The sequence below is a fragment of the Podarcis pityusensis genome (genome assembly GCF_964106645.2).
Source record: "Podarcis pityusensis genome assembly, chromosome: W".
Lineage (NCBI taxonomy): Eukaryota > Metazoa > Chordata > Lepidosauria > Squamata > Lacertidae > Podarcis > Podarcis pityusensis.
This window is the reverse complement of record NC_138045.1, coordinates 23,938,937-23,958,120: the sequence shown is the minus strand read 5'-3', so window position 1 is coordinate 23,958,120 and position 19,184 is coordinate 23,938,937. Positions and strand designations below refer to the sequence as shown.

Genomic DNA, 19,184 nt, shown 5'->3' with positions numbered 1-19,184 from the left:
TTCTTAAAAATTTCCGGGGGAAATCAAATGCTAAAGCCCTTGAATGGAGGAAAAACAAAATCTATATTTTCCCAGATTATGGTCCAATGGTGGCAGAAGAGAGATGACTATTTGCCCCTGCTCGTAAGCTAGCAAGGGAATTAAAAATACAGCATTTCACAATATTCCCGGCTACTTTCTGCCTAAAGATAAATGATGAACTGCGCCGCTTTCAAAATCATGATAATGCAATATCCTATTTACAAGCAATAAATGTGGATAAAGAGCCAAGGTGAAGGGTAAGGGGGGTATTTTTTTCCTTCCTCCCTCTCCTACTTGACTTGGAAAAGGGCGGGGCAGCCACCCTCCATTTTGAAGCTCTCTTTCAACTTGACTTTCCTGATTGAAGAACCACTGACTCATGTTGATTCACCCTCTGAACAAAGCTTCCTTAGTATAGAGCTATGAAACCCCAGATAAATTAGCAATTTAATAATGGCAGTGGTACAATAAATATTACTATAAAAGCTGAACATCCGTGGAGATATTGATTTGCCATTTAATAAGTATCAAACTAAGTAATATATGTTGTTTTCTTATCTATATAAAGGGCTCCTTATGTGCCAAGTTAAAAGCTCCTATTATATATATGTGAACCTAGGAGCTCAAAGGGGTGAACGTTTGCGTCTCCTACAGAGCGGAAGTCGTGCATTTGGTTCCCCCCCTTTTTTCGTTATTTATTTCTGTTTTATTGTTGAGTGTATTAAGTAGTTTTCTTTTTCTTTTCTTACCGTTAGTGCTAATATTATATTATTAATTGTTGGCTATTGGTATATATTTGAGCCTACCCTTTCAGAATCCTTTTTACTGTTGATAGAACTACTTTACACCTTTCTCCTTTTTTTCTCTACTTCCTTTTTTGAATATTTTCAAATAATAATTTTTTGATTGGGAATACTTAAAGTTAATTTCAGTGTGTATATAGATATAATGGGTAAAGTCTGCCTTATTTATATTTAGATATGTAAGAATGTTAATTATTCATATATTTTGTAATCCATATGTTAAATATAAGCATGGTTGATATATGACTCAGGTTGGAGCGATAATAATTTTTAGTATATTTGGTTTATATTAGGCCTTCCAAACAATTTTGCTAAAGATAAAATAGAGGACAAGAAAGCTTACAGATTAAAGTCATAATGAGAATTATAAGTATGAATGTCAAGGGGTTAAAGGAAAAGAAAAAACAAATCCTAACACTCAAATATCTACAGTCATTAAAGGCTGATATAGGTTTATTACAGGAAACACATTTGACAGAACAAGGGGCTCATGAAATGTCAGTGGGTAAAAGAAGTTCTTTCAACAAACTTAGACGAAAATGCTAGGGGAGTCACAATTTTTTTTAGGAAAGGCTGGCCTTATGAAATACAAGATATAATAAGAGAGGAAAGATGGTCGATGCTTAATAATTGTAATTAGAACAGAAGGGACAGAAATAGCAATAGTAAATGTCTATGCCCCAAACACTGATGACCATAAGTTTATTCACAACTGCTTTAAGAGATTCAGCTCCCTATCTTATCAGCACTTTCTTCAGTTTAAGCTTGAATTTTGCTGTAAGAAGCTGATGATCTGAACCACAGACAGCTCCAGGTCTTGTTTTTGTTGACTTTATAGAGCTTCTCCGTCTTTGGCTGCAGAGAATATAATCAATCTGATTTTGATGCTGCCCATCTGGTGACATCCATGTGCAGAGTCATCTCTTGTGTTGTTGGAAAAGCGTGTTTGTGATGACCAGCTTGTTATCTTGGCAGAACTCTATTAGCCTTTGCCCTGCTTTGTTTGTCATTGCCTCCAGGGTTAGCATGCCCCCCTGGGGAAGGAGAATGCGGATAGGGAGCAGGAAATGGGGTGTGCAGTGATTGGGCCCCGGCTGAGACCCTCCTAGCGCAGCCGGGGCTTGGCGTTTCCCGACGCGAGCCTCTTCGCCGGACACTCTACTGCGAAATGGCCCCCCTCTCCACAATACAAGCACAGTCCCAGGGCCCGCCTCCGACTATTCTCTTGGCTAGAGAGGGAGCGGCGGGCCGCACCTACTTGCATGAGCTCCTCTTCCAACACCACTGCAGCACTGGACCCCAGGGACTCCCTCGATCTGCGCTTGGAATCTCTCTCAGACAAGCGCGTGTCAGTGTTAACACACAACGTGATAAAGTCCGTCAGGGCTGCTGGGGGGGGGGTCACCCGAGCCAGTTCATCCTTAATGCAGGGATGAAGTCCCTGATGGAAGTGGAACCGGCAGGCAGCTTCATTCCATAGGGTGTCCGCAGCCCACCGACAGAACTCTGAGGCGTACTCGGTTCTGCAGGGCCATTTCAGCCGTCTGGGCGCGATTCGGCTCCCCAAACATGCCCTCCAGGGCGGCAATGAAGTCGTCCAAATTCCCCAGCAGAGGGTCGTCGGCCTCAAGGTACGGAGTGACCTAAGAAAGTGCCGGGCCCGGGGGGCCACCAGGTGGCGCATTGGAAGATGGCCGACAATAACATCTCTCTGACCCATACGAGGTAATTAAGAGGCTGCTATGGGAAGTATGCAGTCTTCCTACCCCCCCCAGGAGGTGGGGGGGGCTGACTTGCCAGCGGTGTCCACAATGCACCCCCGGATCCGTGAGATGGGGGTGCCGGTCACTTGGCACGAGCCCTCGATGAGGTCAGCTCTTCCTGACGCCGATTCCAATCAGCGCGTGCTGGTTAGCTTCAGCTCGGAATTATAATTGGAAACATATGATTGGAATGAAGCTGAAGCCCATACATCAAGCAACGCTCGAGAGATAAGACTGCTGATTAATGGATCTCTGTGACCGGGAGTGATGGACGGATAAGTAAATCTTCTGATGAACTACCATTATGAGACTGCATGTTTGGAATGAAGGGGGGGTGGAGGAAAAAAACTCCCCCCCCTTTGTACTATGTGATATTAATAACCCTTCACCCCAGAAAGAAATAAGATCGTTGCGTTTTACTAGCCACAAGCAGGAATTCAAGAACTGTGTGGGATGGATTATAGCTAAAGAGAGGATTGGTAAACAATGAGAACGGAGGAAAATTTTATGACGCAGTTAAAAAATGGCGTCTCGCCAAGACAGGCTTGCCGGAGAAAGAAGGACAGGGGGAGGAGAATCAGGACCATTGGAATGAGAAGGATTGTTGGAATGTAATCTTGACCTGACAGAGCCTCCTGATATACTTGGCAAGTCTGAGAAAATTAAAGGACAGACCGAAGATTAATTTTTTTATGGAAGCGTGGAACAGCGGCTGTCCCTGAGCGATATGATCTTTGGAGAGTACAAAACCCACACAGAGGATACCTGTTTCCAATCTGCTTGTGAAAATTATCAGAGATCGCAAAGAAAGGAATATACGATAACAACAAGAAGATGAAGAAAGTAATAAAGAACTATCTGGATTGAACTGGATAGAACTGTTTAATTAAAGCAGTAATTTAAGTGATGTTTGGACTCGTTCAGAGCTTGATGTATGGGTACCCCCAACAAAATTTAAAATTTGGCTGTATAATTTGGAACTAATGTGATTTGGATAATGTGATGTGATTGGCCTGTTAATAAAAATTATTTGAAAAAAAGAAGAAAGTGCCGGGCCCGCGAGTAGGCTGACCATAAAGCACACCTGGCTCCGTGGGGTGGGAAAGTCTGCTGCACAGGTGGCGAAAATCAGCCAACACTGCCTTACAAAGCCTCAAAGAGCCCCATGCTCCCCCCTGAACCTCTCCGGCGATGGGACAGGGGGAACATGTTGGGCCGGGGCCGCAACAGGGGCCACTTGAAGTGCTTGAACCTCCCCCTGGAGTGTAGCTACCTGCGTGTGGAGGTTCTGCAGCACCGTGACATGATCAACAGGCTGGGCTCCGTCCATCTTGCACCCTGGCCAGGACATAGGTTGGTCACAGCAAACTATCATGGTCCGGTTCACGGGTGATTGAAGTCCCGGCAGGAGACGTCAGGACCGAGGGCAAGATGGTGGGGTAGGAGCAGGAACGGGGGTCCAGAAGCCAGGAGTCAGAAAGCCAAGAGTCCGAGTGTCAGAAAGCCGGGAGTCAAGAAGCCAAAGGTCCGAGGGTCAGGAAGCAAGAAGCCAAACGCAGCAAGGAATGAAGCGTGCTGCTGTGGCAGAGAGCCGAAGGGAAATGCTGACCTTATATGCCTTCCCAGCTCTTGCCACCAGGTGCTATGAGTTACCAATCGGCCTCACCTGTGAGGCCGCGCCTTGCCTCTTCAGAACAAACTTAGGAAGGCCCCAGTCCTACAAAGTCCTATTGGTCACAGGGCCTGGCTCCTGCACGCACACCTAACAAAAACAATCAAGACAGTTGCCAATCTTTCCATAAGCGGATGTCCCGGCAAATTCACCCCAATGTCAGACTGTGCAATGCTTAGATAAATTTCAAGAAACAAAAGAGTTACATCTCAGGCTCTACAGGCCTCAATTAGCATGTTAAATGTCAAAGTTCATGACAGTACAATTAGAACAAGACAGAACCAGTATGGTTTGTTTGGAAGGGTTGCTAGGAGAGAGCCTCTTCTTTCTAAAAAGAACATGGCAGCACGGTTTTGGTTTGCAAAGTTGCATCTGAACAAGCCACAGGACTTCTGGAACAATGTCCTTTGGACAGACGGGACCAAAGTGGAGGTGTTTGGCCATAATGCACATTGCTATGTTCAGCAAAAACCAAACACAGCATATCAGCACAAACACTTCATACCAACTGTCAAGCACGCTGGTGAAGGGGCGATGAATTGGGCTTGGTTTGCAGCCACAGAACCTGGGAACCTTGTAGTCATTGAGTCAACCATGAACTCCTCTGTATACCAAAGTAATCTAGAGTGAAATGTGAGACCATCTGTCCGATAGCAGATCTGTTGTCAAAAGTTTTGACAGGGAACAACTTCAGGTTTATGTACAGCGGTTGCAGTTAGGCTGAAATACTGCAGCAGTGGGTTACATGAAATGGGGGAGGATGTTCAGAATTCCATTCCTCCCATGCTGCAGATGTGTGTGTGGGATTGTTCCATGTCACATGTCTGTTTACATTCCAGCACTGATTATTGGAGTCTTGTGGGCAGAAAGGGAGATACCCTGTTTCCTCTCTGTATAGCTTTTGCAGCTCTCTGTCCGAAGAAGACAGAGAGAGGAACCATGTTTTCTTTGTTCTGTTACGTTTGATTTAATTTGTAATAATTTGGCTTAGATGTTACTCCTCAAGGCTGAGCTTGTGTTTTGAACTCTGCTCATTGTGTGCTCATGTCCCTGGATATGGGCCACATCAGCGTGACGGGAGACTGGAATGAAGAATCCCGGGCAATGCTGCGTTGGGGGGAGGCACCAGGCCTCGGCATTATCACCCAACACCTCAGGGTCTTTTCCAACTCTACAACTCTATTCTTTTATTATTCTTTCTCTAATCACCAAAGACCTATTTGAGGAATTAACTGAGAGGAATTGTGTGGTGGGGTGCACAAGTGTACTGTGAAGGGAGCGGTTAATTGCACATGCACCTGTTTACCCAGTTGTGCACTTATAAAATGAGGCTTCAGATTGAGTCCCCTCATGGGTTACTCTCTTCCAGTCTTATTACTGCCTCAATCACTACCAGTTACCAATTTGGGAATGTAGGAGGAAGCTGCCTTACACCAAGTCAGACCATTATTCCATCTAGCTCAGTGTTGCTAACTGGCAACAGCTCTCCAGGGTTTCAGATGGCAGTGTTTCCCATCTCTCCCTGGAGATGCCAAGGATGGCACCTGGGACCTTTTTCATGTAAAGCAGTTGTTCAACCACTGAACTATGGTCTTTCCCCTAAAAGTAAAGTAAAGAGATGAATTAAAAGGTAATATAGAAAGCTTCTTCATATCGAGTCAGACCATTAGTCCATCTAGCTCAGTACTGTCAACCCTGACAGACAGTGGTTCTCTGTGGTTTAAGGCAGTGATATCACACAACCCTACCTGGAGAGACCAGGGATTAAACATGGGACCTCCTGCATGCAAAGTGTGTGTTGTACCACTATGGGGCACTGTGATGTGCCCTTCCCCTAAAAATGAACTAAGATTCCAGTCCTTGTGGTTCTGAATTAAAGGCTGGCTTAACTATGGACATAGGGAACTGTGTTATACTTGGTCCATCTAGCTCAGTATGGTCCACACTGACTGGCAGCGACTCTCCATGGTTTCAGGCAGGGAACATTCCTGACCCTACCTGGAGATTCCAGGAACTGAACCTGGGACCTTTTGCATACAAGGCTCTACTGCTGAGCTACAGCTCTTCCTCAATTTCTTACCATGCCAAGTTCAAGGTTCTTGTGTTAATCCACAAAGCCCTAAACAACTTGAACCCAGGAGACTAAACAAACTCAGAAGAGATAATAACTTGTTGAAAGAATAAAAACTTAAACCTGATAAAAGTTATAATGCATTGGAGTACCAGGTGCAAGGCCTAAGTAATCTTTGTATGCACAGTAGTTATAAAAAACTTTGCATGCGGATAAATGCCCAATATAAAAAGCATTATACTCAAATGTTAACATGAGCAATAAAATCTCCTCATGGAATGTGTATGGCCTGGGAAATCAGATTAAAAGGAGAAGGGTTTGGAATGAATTGAAACAAAAACCTTCAGATTGTATTTTCCTACAAGAAACCCAATGAAAAAACAATTAGAATCAAAGCCATTAATGAATCAATCTAAGGTGACATTGCACTCTGCTGCTGAAAATTCAATATTTGGATCTCTCCACATATTACATTTAAAAGAAGACATTTTAAAAGACCCAGGAGGACATTTTATTTTCCTGAAAGGCATCTTAAATTGTCAAAAATTAACTTTGGGCTCAATTTATAGTTCAAATGTGGGGCAATAAGAATTCCTATATTTTCATACATGCAGAAGGAAAGGAATTTAATTTTAGAAATAATACTTATTGATTTATTGTGGATTGATAATTTGTTGAGTAACCTCACTTGTAGATACTGGAAATGTTAAAATATTGTATGTGCAAGAATTGGCAAGTGGATAGCTGATGGTTAAGGATAATAAGTTTTTTAAAAAATTGTAATAGGAGTGTGGAGGTAACGCTCCACTTTGCGAAAGCAAACCTCACACCAGACATGCAACAGTATGTCAAAGAGCGTTGTGCCTGCTTTCCCTGACCTTTTGCTTTCTTGGCTAGAAAACAGGGTTTTTCCCGACCTTTTGTCCTTTCACAATTTGTTTGTTAGACATAACACTTGGCTGGAGCATGACCGGGAACGCAGACGTAATCAAGATGGGGAACATCTGAGGGAAACACCTGCTGACACGTGTATTTGCAAACGCTGTAAATGTGCTTAGATGGGAAAACGTTAAGTTCAGGGTGGTTTCACTACTGTTTCCAATTGTTGACTTCTGCTAATAAAAGGAGCCTCTACAGAGCTAGCCGGCAGCTTGTTTGTAGCATGCATGTCAGCTTGCTCCTGCACAGCTCACGTGCATTCAACCTCCTGTTGTCTCCGTTATTCCTACAAGAAGGTTAATTGCAAGGAATGGAATGTGAGTTAGAAATAACTGGGAAAATAATGCAGCAACAAGAGGAAATTATGGACACATTGACGATGGTGTGCGGGAAACCAATCTTTGGAAAAATTGCATTAAATTTGCTTTAATTTGTGGTTGAGTTGGTAAAATTTAGAAAATAATTAAAAACGATTTGGCAGCTAGTCTGCATCCTCCAGGCTTGTTTGGGCTTTTGGTGCAATATGAAAACACACCATAGCCAATGATGCATCATGATGCCTTCAACTCTCTGGGAAAGTCTAGCATCCACCACCCTGAGCAGCTCCCAACACTCACAAGAATGGCCCTTGAGGACAATGCAAGTATGAGGTGGCTGACATGATGTTGTGCCGCCTGGTGCCTGAAGAGTTTCACTTTTTCCCCCATGAATGAGGGTCATCCACTCTGCACATGGCACCTGTCTACAGAGACCCATTCAACAGGAGAGCTCCCATTCTTCCACTGACCACAGTGGGTGTGGGGGAGAGGGCAGGAGCACCTGAGCAGGGGCGTCCCCCACAGCTGGATGCAGAGTTATGTGGAGAAAGAGCTGTAAATCACAGATTCCCTTTCCCTGGAAATTCAGACAGTTCCCCATGTATAGGTGTCACCTGGAAGCCCTGGACCTGCAGGTAATAAATTTATTAATAACTGTACAATGGTTGCAGTGTTGGACTTAAGAGCTGGTAAAGCACCCAGTGTCAAGCTTCGGAGAAATGGCTTCCTCCCTCCCTTTGGCCATGCATCAGCAGAACAAAGCAATTAGAGTCCCTTACCAGTTTAAGATTGTTTAATGATCAGAGCAAAAGAACAACACAGCCATTCTTGGAGGAAAGGTGCTCCCAATTAAGCTTCCCTCCTACTTACCCCCACTTTATCTTCATCACTTCCCCTTCTTGCCACCTGATCTTGCAACCACTGAGCCTTCTGCATAGCAGCTCTCCTTACCCTGGGAGATATAGGCTGGACACTTTCCAGCAAAGGGGAGTGAGTTATCTCTCTCTCTTCCTGTTCTGCTTTTCCTAGCTGTTCCCCACTCAGCTTTGCCCAGCTGTTGTTTTCCAAACTATGTCCCTCTGCAAACTAATTCTCTAAATCTATACTACTCCATTGTTCCAGGGCAGCTTCAGGATCCTGGTCAGGAGCAGGAAGAGGTGGAGGTTCCCACCATTCCTCTTCAGAGCTGTAATCCTCAGTCTGGTCTCACACCCCCCCCCCTCCTCTAAAGCTCTCCTCCTCCTCCCTCCACTCAGCCAGTTTGGGTTTATGGGGGTGACCTGCATGCACCCTTTGCAATTAGAGTGCATGAACCTGCTCTGCATGCTCCCATGATCGCTCTGCTGACCCATACCTTTTCCACCCAATCAAGTACTACAACTTCTTCCGTCGCCACTGAGAGTCTAAAATCTGCTCTACCTCATATTCCTCCTCTCCTTCCACTATGACAGGAGGTGGAGGAGCTGCCGTAGGAGTCTGATACGGATGTGCAGGCACCACCGTTGATAACAAAGATCTGTGGAACATGGGGTGAATCTTCATGAATGCAGGCAACTTGAGTCTAAAAGTCACAGGATTAATCTAGTCTATCACTTCAAACGGACCCACTCTCTGATGCTCTAATTTCTTGCATCTGCCTGTTTGCGGCAAATCGCATGTTGACAACCACACTTGATTCCCCACCTTGATCTCACGGCCAGGCTGGTGGTGAGCATCAGCTGCCTGCTTATAGGCCTCTTTGGTACAGTTCAGATGCTCCTTTAGTAACTCATGGATGGCTGCCAACTCCTCTATGAATTCTTCTGCGGCTAGCACTGACAAGGTGTCAGTTGGTGATGGGAGTGAGGATGGCATCTGTAGCTAATGAAGGGGGTCTGCTGAGTTGAAATGTGCAGGGCGTTATTGTAGGCGCACCGGATCCGCTAAGGGGAGCTTGGCTACCCAATCATCTTGCTAGTAGTTTACGTAACACCTCAGGTATTGCTGCAATGTAGCGTTAGTCCTCTCTGACTCTCCATTCATCTTGGGATGCCTGACAGAAGAAAGGCAGATTTCCACCTTGAGTAACTGCATGAGCTTTTACCAAAACTGCAAAGTGAATTGGGTTCTACGATCTGGAATTACTCTAAGGGGGAAGCCCATGCAACTTGAAGATGGGATCTACGAAAAGTTGTGCTGTTGGTAGTCCTTTACAAGGCCCGAAGTGCGCCATCTTGGTGAACAAATCGACTACTACCCGGATCACTGTTTGCTGCTGTGACCTAGGGCGATCTGTTATGAAATCCATAGCGATGGTTTCCCAAGAACCCTGCAGGGTAGGCAGCGGTTGTAGGAAGCCCACTGAAGCAGCCTTGGGTCCCTTGGCCCATTGACATGTCTCACAGGCTTTCACATACTCCTTCACCTCCTCTCTTACTCTTGGCCACCAAAACTGCTGTGTCACCTGGTATAACATCTTGTACTGTCCAAAGTGACCCGCTGTGGGGTTCTCCTGGCATTGACACTAGTCCTTGGCTCTAAGGTCTCCCATGGGAATGTAGAGAGCTTCTCCTTTGTACAAGAGTCCCTCTTTCTCCGAGAAGCCCTTTGCCCCGCCAGTCTCTCCTTGTTGTTGTTTAGTCGTTTAGTCGTGTCCGACTCTTCGTGACCCCATGGACCAGAGCACGCCAGGCACTTCTGTCTTCCACTGTCTCCTGCAGTTTGGTCAGACTCATGTTTGTAGCTTCGAGAACACTGTCCAACCATCTCGTCCTCTGTCGTCCCCTTCTCCTTGTGCCCTCCATCTTTCCCAACATCAGGGTCTTTTCCAGGGAGTCTTCTCTTCTCATGAGGTGGCCAAAGTATTGGAGCCTCAGCTTCACGATCTGTCCTTCCAGTGAACACTCAGGGCTGATTTCCTTAAGAATGGATGCGTTTGATCTTCTTGCAGTCCATGGGATTCTCAAGAGTCTCCTCCAGCACCATAATTCAAAAGCATCAATTCTTCAGCGATCAGCCTTCTTGATGGTCCAGCTCTCACTTCCATACATCACTACTGGGAAAACCATGGCTTTAACTATGCGGACCTTTGTTGGCAAGGTGATGTCTCTGCTTTTTAAGATGCTGTCTAGGTTTGCCATCGCCTTTCTCCCAAGGAGCAGGCGTCTTTTAATTTCGTGGCTACTGTCACCATCTGCAGTGATCATGGAGCCCAAGAAAGTAAAATCTCTCACTGCCTCCATTTCCTCCCCTTCTATTTGCCAGGAGGTGATGGGCCCAGTGGCCATGATCTTCGTTTTTTTGATGTTGAGCTTCAGACCATATTTTGCGCTCTCCTCTTTCACCCTCATTAAAAGGTTCTTTAATTCCTCCTCACTTTCTGCCATCAAGGTTGTGTCATCTGCATATCTGAGGTTGTTGATATTTATTCCGGCAATCTTAATTCTGGCTTGGGATTCATCCAGCCCAGCCTTTCGCACGATGAATTCTGCATATAAGTTAAATAAGCAGGGAGACAATATACAGCCTTGCCGTACTCCTTTCCCAATTTTGAACCAATCAGTTGTTCCATATCCAGTACTAACTGTAGCTTCTTGTCCCACATAGAGATTTCTCAGGAGACAGATGAGGTAATCAGGCACTCCCATTTCTTTAAGAACTTGCCATAGTTTGCTGTGGTCGACACAGTCAAAGGCTTTTGCATAGTCAATGAAGCAGAAGTAGATCTCTTTCTGGAACTCTCTAGCTTTCTCCATAATCCAGCGTATGTTTGCAATTTGGTCTCTGGTTCCTCTGCCTCTTCTAAATCCAGCTTGCACTTCTGGGAGTTCTCGGTCCATATACTGCTTAAGCCTTCCTTTTGAATTTTAAGCATAACCTTGCTAGCGTGTGAAATGAGTGCAATTGTGCGGTAGTTGGAGCATTCTTAGTCTCTCCTTACAACGCAGTTAATTTGCCTCCAGCGAAATTATCATCTCTTGTCCGCTGTAGAAATTCTGTGCTATCCCCTACCGATCCTACAGCCAACTGCAGGTGTGTTGGCTTCAAGATATGCCTATATACTGAGACTGGTTCAAGCTCCTGGTACTCTGGCTTCCTCAAAAGGGCATCTGCCCCCTGATTCTGACTCCCAGCCACATACTGGACTCTGAAATCAAACCTGGCAAAGACCTGCGCCCAGCGAATCTGTCTCTGTTTCAAACACCTTGCCGTCTGCCAATACTCTAGATTACGATGGTCAGTGTGCACCTCTACCTGGTGCTGCACCCCTTCCAGGAAATGTCTCCACACTTCAAAAGCTTCCTTGATAGCTAAAAGTTCCTTCTCCCAAATGGTGTAGTTCTGCTCAGAAGGATTCAGCTTCCTAGAGTGGAAGGTGACCAGATGAAGGTTGCCACCCGGGTCAGCCTGCAGCAACACCGCAGCCATCACCCTGTCTGAAGCATCCATTTCCACAATTAGTGGCCTGTGCGGGTCTGCATGTGCTAGATATACCTCTGAAGAGAACATGGTTTTGAGCTGTTCAAATGCCCGTCATGCCTCAGCTGTCCACTGGAAATACTTTTTGCCCCTCAATCTGTGAGAGGTGTAGTTAGCCTTGAATAGGCTGGCAGGAACTTGCGGTAGTAGTTTGCGAACCCCTAGAATCTCTGCAAGTCTTTCTTTGTTTTGGGTTTGTGCCACAACACCACACTCTCTACCTTTGCGGATCCATGCACACCCCTCAGGCGAGAGTCTGTAACCCAGGAAATCTACAGATGAGACATGGAATTGGGACTTTTCCAACTTCGCATAAAGCTGGTGTTCTCTCAATCGTTGCAGCACCTGTCACGTCGGACGTGTTGCTCTGGGTTCTCTGAGTAAATCAGCACATCATCGAGATACACCACCACAAACTTATCTACTAGACCACTGAGGATGTAGCTGATGAAGGCTTGGAACATTGCTGTACCTGACTGAAGTCCAAAAGGCATGATCAGATATTTGAAGCCGCCGTACCTGGTGCAGAACATCGTCTTCCACTCATCTCCCTCTCCCACGTGGATTAAGGTGTAGGCCCCTCTCAAATCCAGCTTTGTGTAGATCTTCGCTGACCACAACCTTTCCAATAGATCCCCGATACGTGGTAGTGGACAGCGATTGGACACCATTATCCGGTTAATCTTTCTATAGTCGGTGCATAAACGAAGTTCTGTGGTGTCCTTTTTCTTCATTAAGAGTACAGGGGATCCACTTGGTGCCATGGAGGGTCTGATGAAGCCCCTCACCAGATTCTTCTCTAAAATCTCCCTCAAGGCCACCAGCTCTACTTCCGACATTGAATAGAGGCGACTTATGGGCAGTTTCGCACCTGGCACAAGGTCTATTTTATGGGGTGGCAACTTGTCTGCTTCTTTTTCACAAAAGACATCTCGGAAGGACTGGTATTCTTGGGGCAGTTGGCTCTCCTTACCCATTAAGGACCCAGCCCTCCTGCACCCAATACTGCTGCAACTTCCAAGGGTCTGTAGCCCAAAAAATTGAGGTGACAATACGCTGAAGCAAACATTATGGATCTCTGTCCCCAGGCGATAACAGGATCATGTCTGGACAACTAGGTCATCCCCAAGACTAGAAGGTATGTGGCCAGCTTTGCCACGTGGAAAATAGCTTGCTCACAGTGGCCAGGTAGCTCCAAGTTCAAAGGCACGGTTGCACAAGAGACCACCCCTGACACCAGGGGTCTCCCATCTATGGTTTGTACTTTCAATGGGGTGGATAATTTATGCATGGATATGCCATGTTCCTTAGCAAATTCCACATCCACAAAATCCCCCGAGGAACCTGTGTCTATGAGAGCTCGCAACTGCATTCTGCGCCCATTTGGGAACTGTAGCACAGCAAGCACTGTGAGACTGGGAACCGCCCATGGAGATGGAGGCTCTGCAGCTGACCTTCCTCCCAGTTCTGGGCCTCTTACTGGAACTGGGGTCGGCCGTTTCCTGCCTGCTGTCCCACAGGGTGGCCCTCCCTCCACACTAGCTCCAGAAAGAGATCTCACTGGGGTTTTGGCTGGCAATTCCTGGCCGTGTGGTTAGTTTTCCCACAATAACAGGAGAGCCGCTCCCTTCTCCTCCTCTCTTTCTCCTCTGTGGCCACATGTGGCGCCCACAAGCAGTGCCAAGCTGCATCGGCTCTTCTTCTGGCTCGCTCCTTGGCAACCCTTCCCCCCCCCCCGGCTCTCTGACATGAAGGATAGGCATGCCCCCCAATTTCACTGGCATCCAGAAAAGGGGCTTCCATTCCTCTTTCCTCTCTTGCAGCCTTTGATCCATTCTCAACGTCATGTGCATAAGCTCCTCCAGGGAAGAGGGAGGGGCCATCCTAGCCAGCTCATCTAGCAGAGTCCCATTTAGCCCCGCCCGATAAACCGCCATTAGAGCCTCCTGACTCCAATTTAATTCTTGTGCGATTAAATTGAATTCCGTGGTGTAAAGCATTACAGAGGAGTCCCCTTGACACAATATCAGAATTTTCCTGTTGGCAGCGGATTGACATTCAGGGTCTTGGAACATCAAATCCAGCTGCATCATAAAACTGTTCAAATCCGACAAACATTGGTGCTGATTAACCATTAGGGGTATTACCCAGCGTCTTGCTGCTCCTTCTAAGAGGTTAATCAGAAATAAAACATGCTCAGAATCATCTTTGAATTCTGTCCCCCCCCCCCCCGCACTCTGAAGAGCAACGTCATATTCGCTTTGAACCCTGGATAATCCATCACTTTGTCACTGAACTTAGCTGGGGTGATGGGGGGGGGGGTCCTCACAGCTCGCCTCACCAATTATTGCATGCTTGCCAGGTGCTGCTGATTTACTGTGTTTGTCAGACTTTCTACATGACCTCTGAGTACCAAATTCTGTTGTATTAGCCACTGTATCTATGCTTCTTCAGTCTCACCGCTGGCCTGTGGCCCAGCCAGTGCTGCAGCACCCAATGGCAAAGGAAGGTGTGGGTGTGGGCTGCCCTGGGTGTCATCACTAAGGGAGGGGGACAAAAATAACTCCTGCACTTCTCCGCCTTCCTTGCCTGCTCGCTTTGGCACAGTAAGTCTCTGCGGAGGAAAGCCACTTCCCTCTGCAGGAACCGGGAGAGTCTCAGTGCAGCCAGAAGGGCAGAGAGTGAGGCTCCCCCTGGAGGCCAGGAGCGGAGGTGGGAAACTTTCTGCCAGGTTTCAGCTGCCTGGAAGGTTTCTAAGGCTTGAATGAGTTGAAATGGGCTGAGGCTGTTTGGGACAGGTTTCCTCAAGGGCTGCTTTTCTGGTATTGTTGGGGGTGGTGTGGGAGTGAGTTAATACTTTTTGCTGGGTCTGGGTTGCTCTGGGTTTTATGACTGCATGGTGCAAAGTGATGCTACTTAGTTATTTACTGTGTATTTATTTAATATATTTATATCCATCCTTTCTCCAAGTTGGAATTCAACTTCAAACTTTTAAAATCATCATTATGTAAAATGTAATTTAATAAAAACAAACTAGTTAAAAACAATAAGTAAAACACATTAAAACACATTTTGAACCAGCAATTAAAATCCAGTTTGCCCTGACAGCAACCCAGTGATTACAGTTGCAATCGAAATTATTCAACCTGCATTGCAAATCATGTTTATTACAGACTTTCAGCTGTTTGCAATGAGCAAATCAAACAAAAGCAATTGAAATAATAATAATAATAATAATAATAATAATAATAATAATAATAATTTATTTATACCCCACCCATCTGGCTGGGCTTCCCCAGCCACTCTGGGCGGCTTCCAACAAAATATTAAAATACTGTAATACATCAAACATTAAAAGCTTCCCTAAACAGGGCTGCCTTCAGATGTCTTCTAAAAGTCTGGTAGTTGTTGTTCTCTTGGACATCTGGTGGGAGGGCGTTCCACAGGGTGGGTGCCACTACCGAGAAGGCCCTCTGCCTGGTTCCCTGTAACTTGGCTTCTCGATGGGGGTGGAGATGCTCCTTCAGGTATATTGGACTGAGGCTGTTTAGGGCTTTAAAGGTCAGCACCAACACTTTGAATTGTGCCCAGAAATGTACTGGGAGCCAACGTAGGTCTTTCAGGACCGGTGTTACGTGGTCTCAGCGGCCGCTCCCAGTCACCAGTCTAGCTGTCACATTCTGGATTAGTTGTAGTTTCCGGGTCACCTTCAATGGTAGCCCCACATAGAGCGCACTGCAGTAGTCCAAGCGACAGATAACAAGAGCATAAGATGCTTCAAGTGTTCTCCCCAAATTCAGCTGAAATTGCAACTTATACTGGCTTCTCTAGTCTCACTATTATTCAACCCCCTGAATAGAATCCCTCACAACAGCACAAATACAACAGGTGTTGTCTCAAGCACACTTGATGCAACTAATCAAGGGTTCCGTCAGTTGCACCAGGTGTGCTTGAGCTGGAACACATGAAATACCTAAGCTGGCTATGGGGTTGCTGAGTGTCAAAACTGAATGCATGTTAGAAATATGGCTAAGTCAAGAGAATGGTCCAAGAAGGTAAAAGAAGAGATTATCGTCCTTCACAAACAAGAAGCAAGATACAAAAAGATAGCAAAAGGCACTGAATGTTCCTAAAGACATCATTGGAAGCATAGTTCACAGGTTCAAAGTTAAAGGAACAGTGGTTACAGTACCTGGAAGAGGAAGAAAAATGAAGCCTTCTGTGGCAACAACCATATTTCTGAGAAGGCAGGCTGGGAAAACCCCTTGAGTGACTGCAAAACAGCTGCAGCAATACTTGGTGGCAGCAGGCACTGGGGTTTCAGCGAGCAAAGTAAGGCATGTACTAAACACATAAGGTTTCCATGCCACCAGAACTCCAAGACGTACACCACTACTGACCAAAAAGCACAATGAAAGTCGATTCCAATATGCTCAAGATCATATAAATAAGCTACAGAAGTTTTGGGATTCTGTTCTGTGGAGTGATGAAACAAAATTGGAACTTTTCAGCCCCATGAATCAGCGCTGTGTCTGGAGGAAGAAGAATGAAGCATACACTGAAAAGAACACTCCGCCTACAGTGAAGCATGGTGGTGGCTCGGTGATGCTCTGGGGCTGCTTTGCATCCGTTGTGTTGAGCTATATCAATTGCTTTTGTTTGATTTGCTCATTGCAAACAGCTGAAAGTCTAACTTTTGATAATGAACCTGATTTGCAATGGGGGTTGAATAATTTTGATTGCAACTGCAGAATCCTCTGCTGCATAGTTTCCCAAGGCTTGTCTGAATGGGAAGGGCTTAGTCTGCTGATGGAATAATAAAAAAAGGGAGCTAGTCTACCCGCTCTTGGGAAGGATTTCCACAATATGGGGAAACCCACCAAAAAGGCAATCTCTTGTGTCACCATCGACTGTGCCTCTAGTATTGATGGAAGACCGAAACTTGATACCAGCACATAGGGAAAACTCCCAAAATCAGGCAATGCAGAACCACCTTCCCATAGTTAAAGTGTTAACATTCCCATGCATATAAATATTTATTGCAGGGGGTTGGATTAGAATACTCTTGGGGGTCCCTTCCAACTTTACAATTCTATGATTCACACTGCTTACCTTTGCCTATGACCAAGCCACATTTGTCAGCTGGCACTGTGTAGGTGATTTCCTGTATGCCCCCAGGGGTGCCAATGCTCCAGTCTCCACGTCCGTGCCCCCTTCCCCGAGCCACAACAAGGCTTCCAAAACCATCACGCTCCTTGAAGTGGGAAGAAAATGACACACTCATTAACATCCTGGGATTTAGAATCACAGAATAATAGAATTGTACAGTTGGAAGAGACCCTGAGGGTCATCTAGTCCAATCCCTTGCAATACAAGAATCTCAACTAGACCATCTATGAGAGACTGGCAAGAAAACCTTAACAATACTATCTCAGATTTTTTTAAGCGCGTGTGAAACAGTAGCAGCTTGTACACAAATGTAAGTTTGGTTTGACTTGATGGGCAAGGAGAACTCCAAAGGGTTGGTCTGTTAAGGAAATTTGCTTTACAAAGGCAGCTTTCGATACCATCGACCATGGTATCCTTCTGGAGCGACTCTCCAAACTAGGGGTGGCACTGCTTTCCAGTGGCTCCAGTCCTACTTGGATGGTTGTTCCCAGGGTGTGTTACTTAGGGAATGCTTTTGAGCCCCATGGAACCTTCCATGTGGGGTTCCACAGGGCTCAATCCTATCCCTCATGTTGTTTAACATCTACACAAAACTGCTGGGTGGGGTTATCTGGAGGTTCAGAGTTCATTGTCAGCAGTATGCTGACGGCACTCAGCTCTATTTCTCTATTGCAGGTGAGGCAATGCTGGACCAGTGTCTTGCCTCAGTAATGGACGGGATGAGAGCCAACAGACTGAAGCTCAATCCAGATAAGACTGAGGCATTGTTAGTGGGTGGTTCCCTAGACTGCATAGGTGGGAGGTCACCTGCTCTTGATGGGGTTACACTTCCCCTGAAGGAGCAGGTTCGTAGCTTGGGGGTACTCCTGGATCCTTTGCTGTCGCTCGAGGCTCAGGTGGCCTCAGTGGCCTGGAGTGCCTTCCATCAGCTGGTGGCCCAGCTACAACACTATCTGGACAGGGATAGCCTAACTAGTGTTGTCTGTGCTCTGGTAACCTCAAGGTTAGATTACTGCAATGCGTTATACGTAGGGCTGCCTCTCAAGACGTTTCGGAAACTTCAGCTGGTGCAGAATTCAGCGGCCAGGTTGCTCACTGGAGCAAGACGGTTTGAGCATATTACACCGATCCTGGTCCGACTGCACTGGCTACCAATTAGTTTCCGGGCCCAATTCAAAGCTGGTTTTGACATATAAAGCCTTAAACGGCTCAGGACCGCAAAAACATAACGACTAGAGATGGGAAGGCCTGGGAAAAAATGGAAAAATGGGGGGGGGGGGGACCTGGTTTTTTCCCATTTTTCCCAAAGCCATTTTTTTCTGGAAAAATTGAAAAATTCAAAAAAACAAAAACAGGCAGTCTGATTTACAAGCTGCCAGATAAAGAGGACTGCAATTGACTGTTTTCCTGGCTGAAGCAAAGAGCAGGAAAATGGATCCTTTACAGGATGCACTGGGAAGCACCCAGTGTCCCAAGCTCCATAGGGAGAATTATCAGACCTGGGCTGGCTATTGTGAAGCCTTGTTGAGGAGGCTGCAGTGTGGCACACGGTTCAAGATGCTGCCCCTGCACCGTTGACAGCAGAATGGTCTGCTGCTGATTCTAAGGCCATGGGCTTAATTCTCCTGCCTCTCTCTCAGGAGGAACTGATAACGCTGGCTGGCAAGACGACTGCACATCTCATCTGAGAGAAGAGGCTGGATCTGTGCTGCTCTCCTTCAGAAAATTGCACAGGATGAAGCTCAAGCCTGGAGGGGATTTAAGGGCACATGTCCTGGAGTTAAAATCTCTCAGACAAGAGCTTGTGCATAGAGGCTTTACCATTCCAGAGGCCTTGTTTTTTGTTCTTATTCTGGACTCCTTGGACGAAAGTTACAGTGCCATTGCTAGCCAGTTGGCAGCGTTGCCAGCACAGGATTTAACTGCATCAAAGGTGTTGTTAAGTCATCCCAGACAGTGATGCAGGCACCA

At 46.1% G+C, this 19,184-nt stretch overlaps 1 protein-coding gene across 1 annotated transcript in view; it reads right to left on the bottom strand.

Moving 5' to 3' along the window:
* The window catches only part of LOC308467641 (far upstream element-binding protein 3-like), a gene marked incomplete at both ends in the record, with an annotated part of 108,855 nt that overhangs the window by 58,844 nt on the left and 30,827 nt on the right, over window positions 1-19,184 (bottom strand). Inside the window, one exon of the mRNA XM_080989372.1 lies at window positions 17,157-17,298. Coding sequence (XP_080845498.1) covers window positions 17,157-17,298 — 142 coding nt within the window. The remainder of the gene's footprint in view (window positions 1-17,156; window positions 17,299-19,184) is intronic.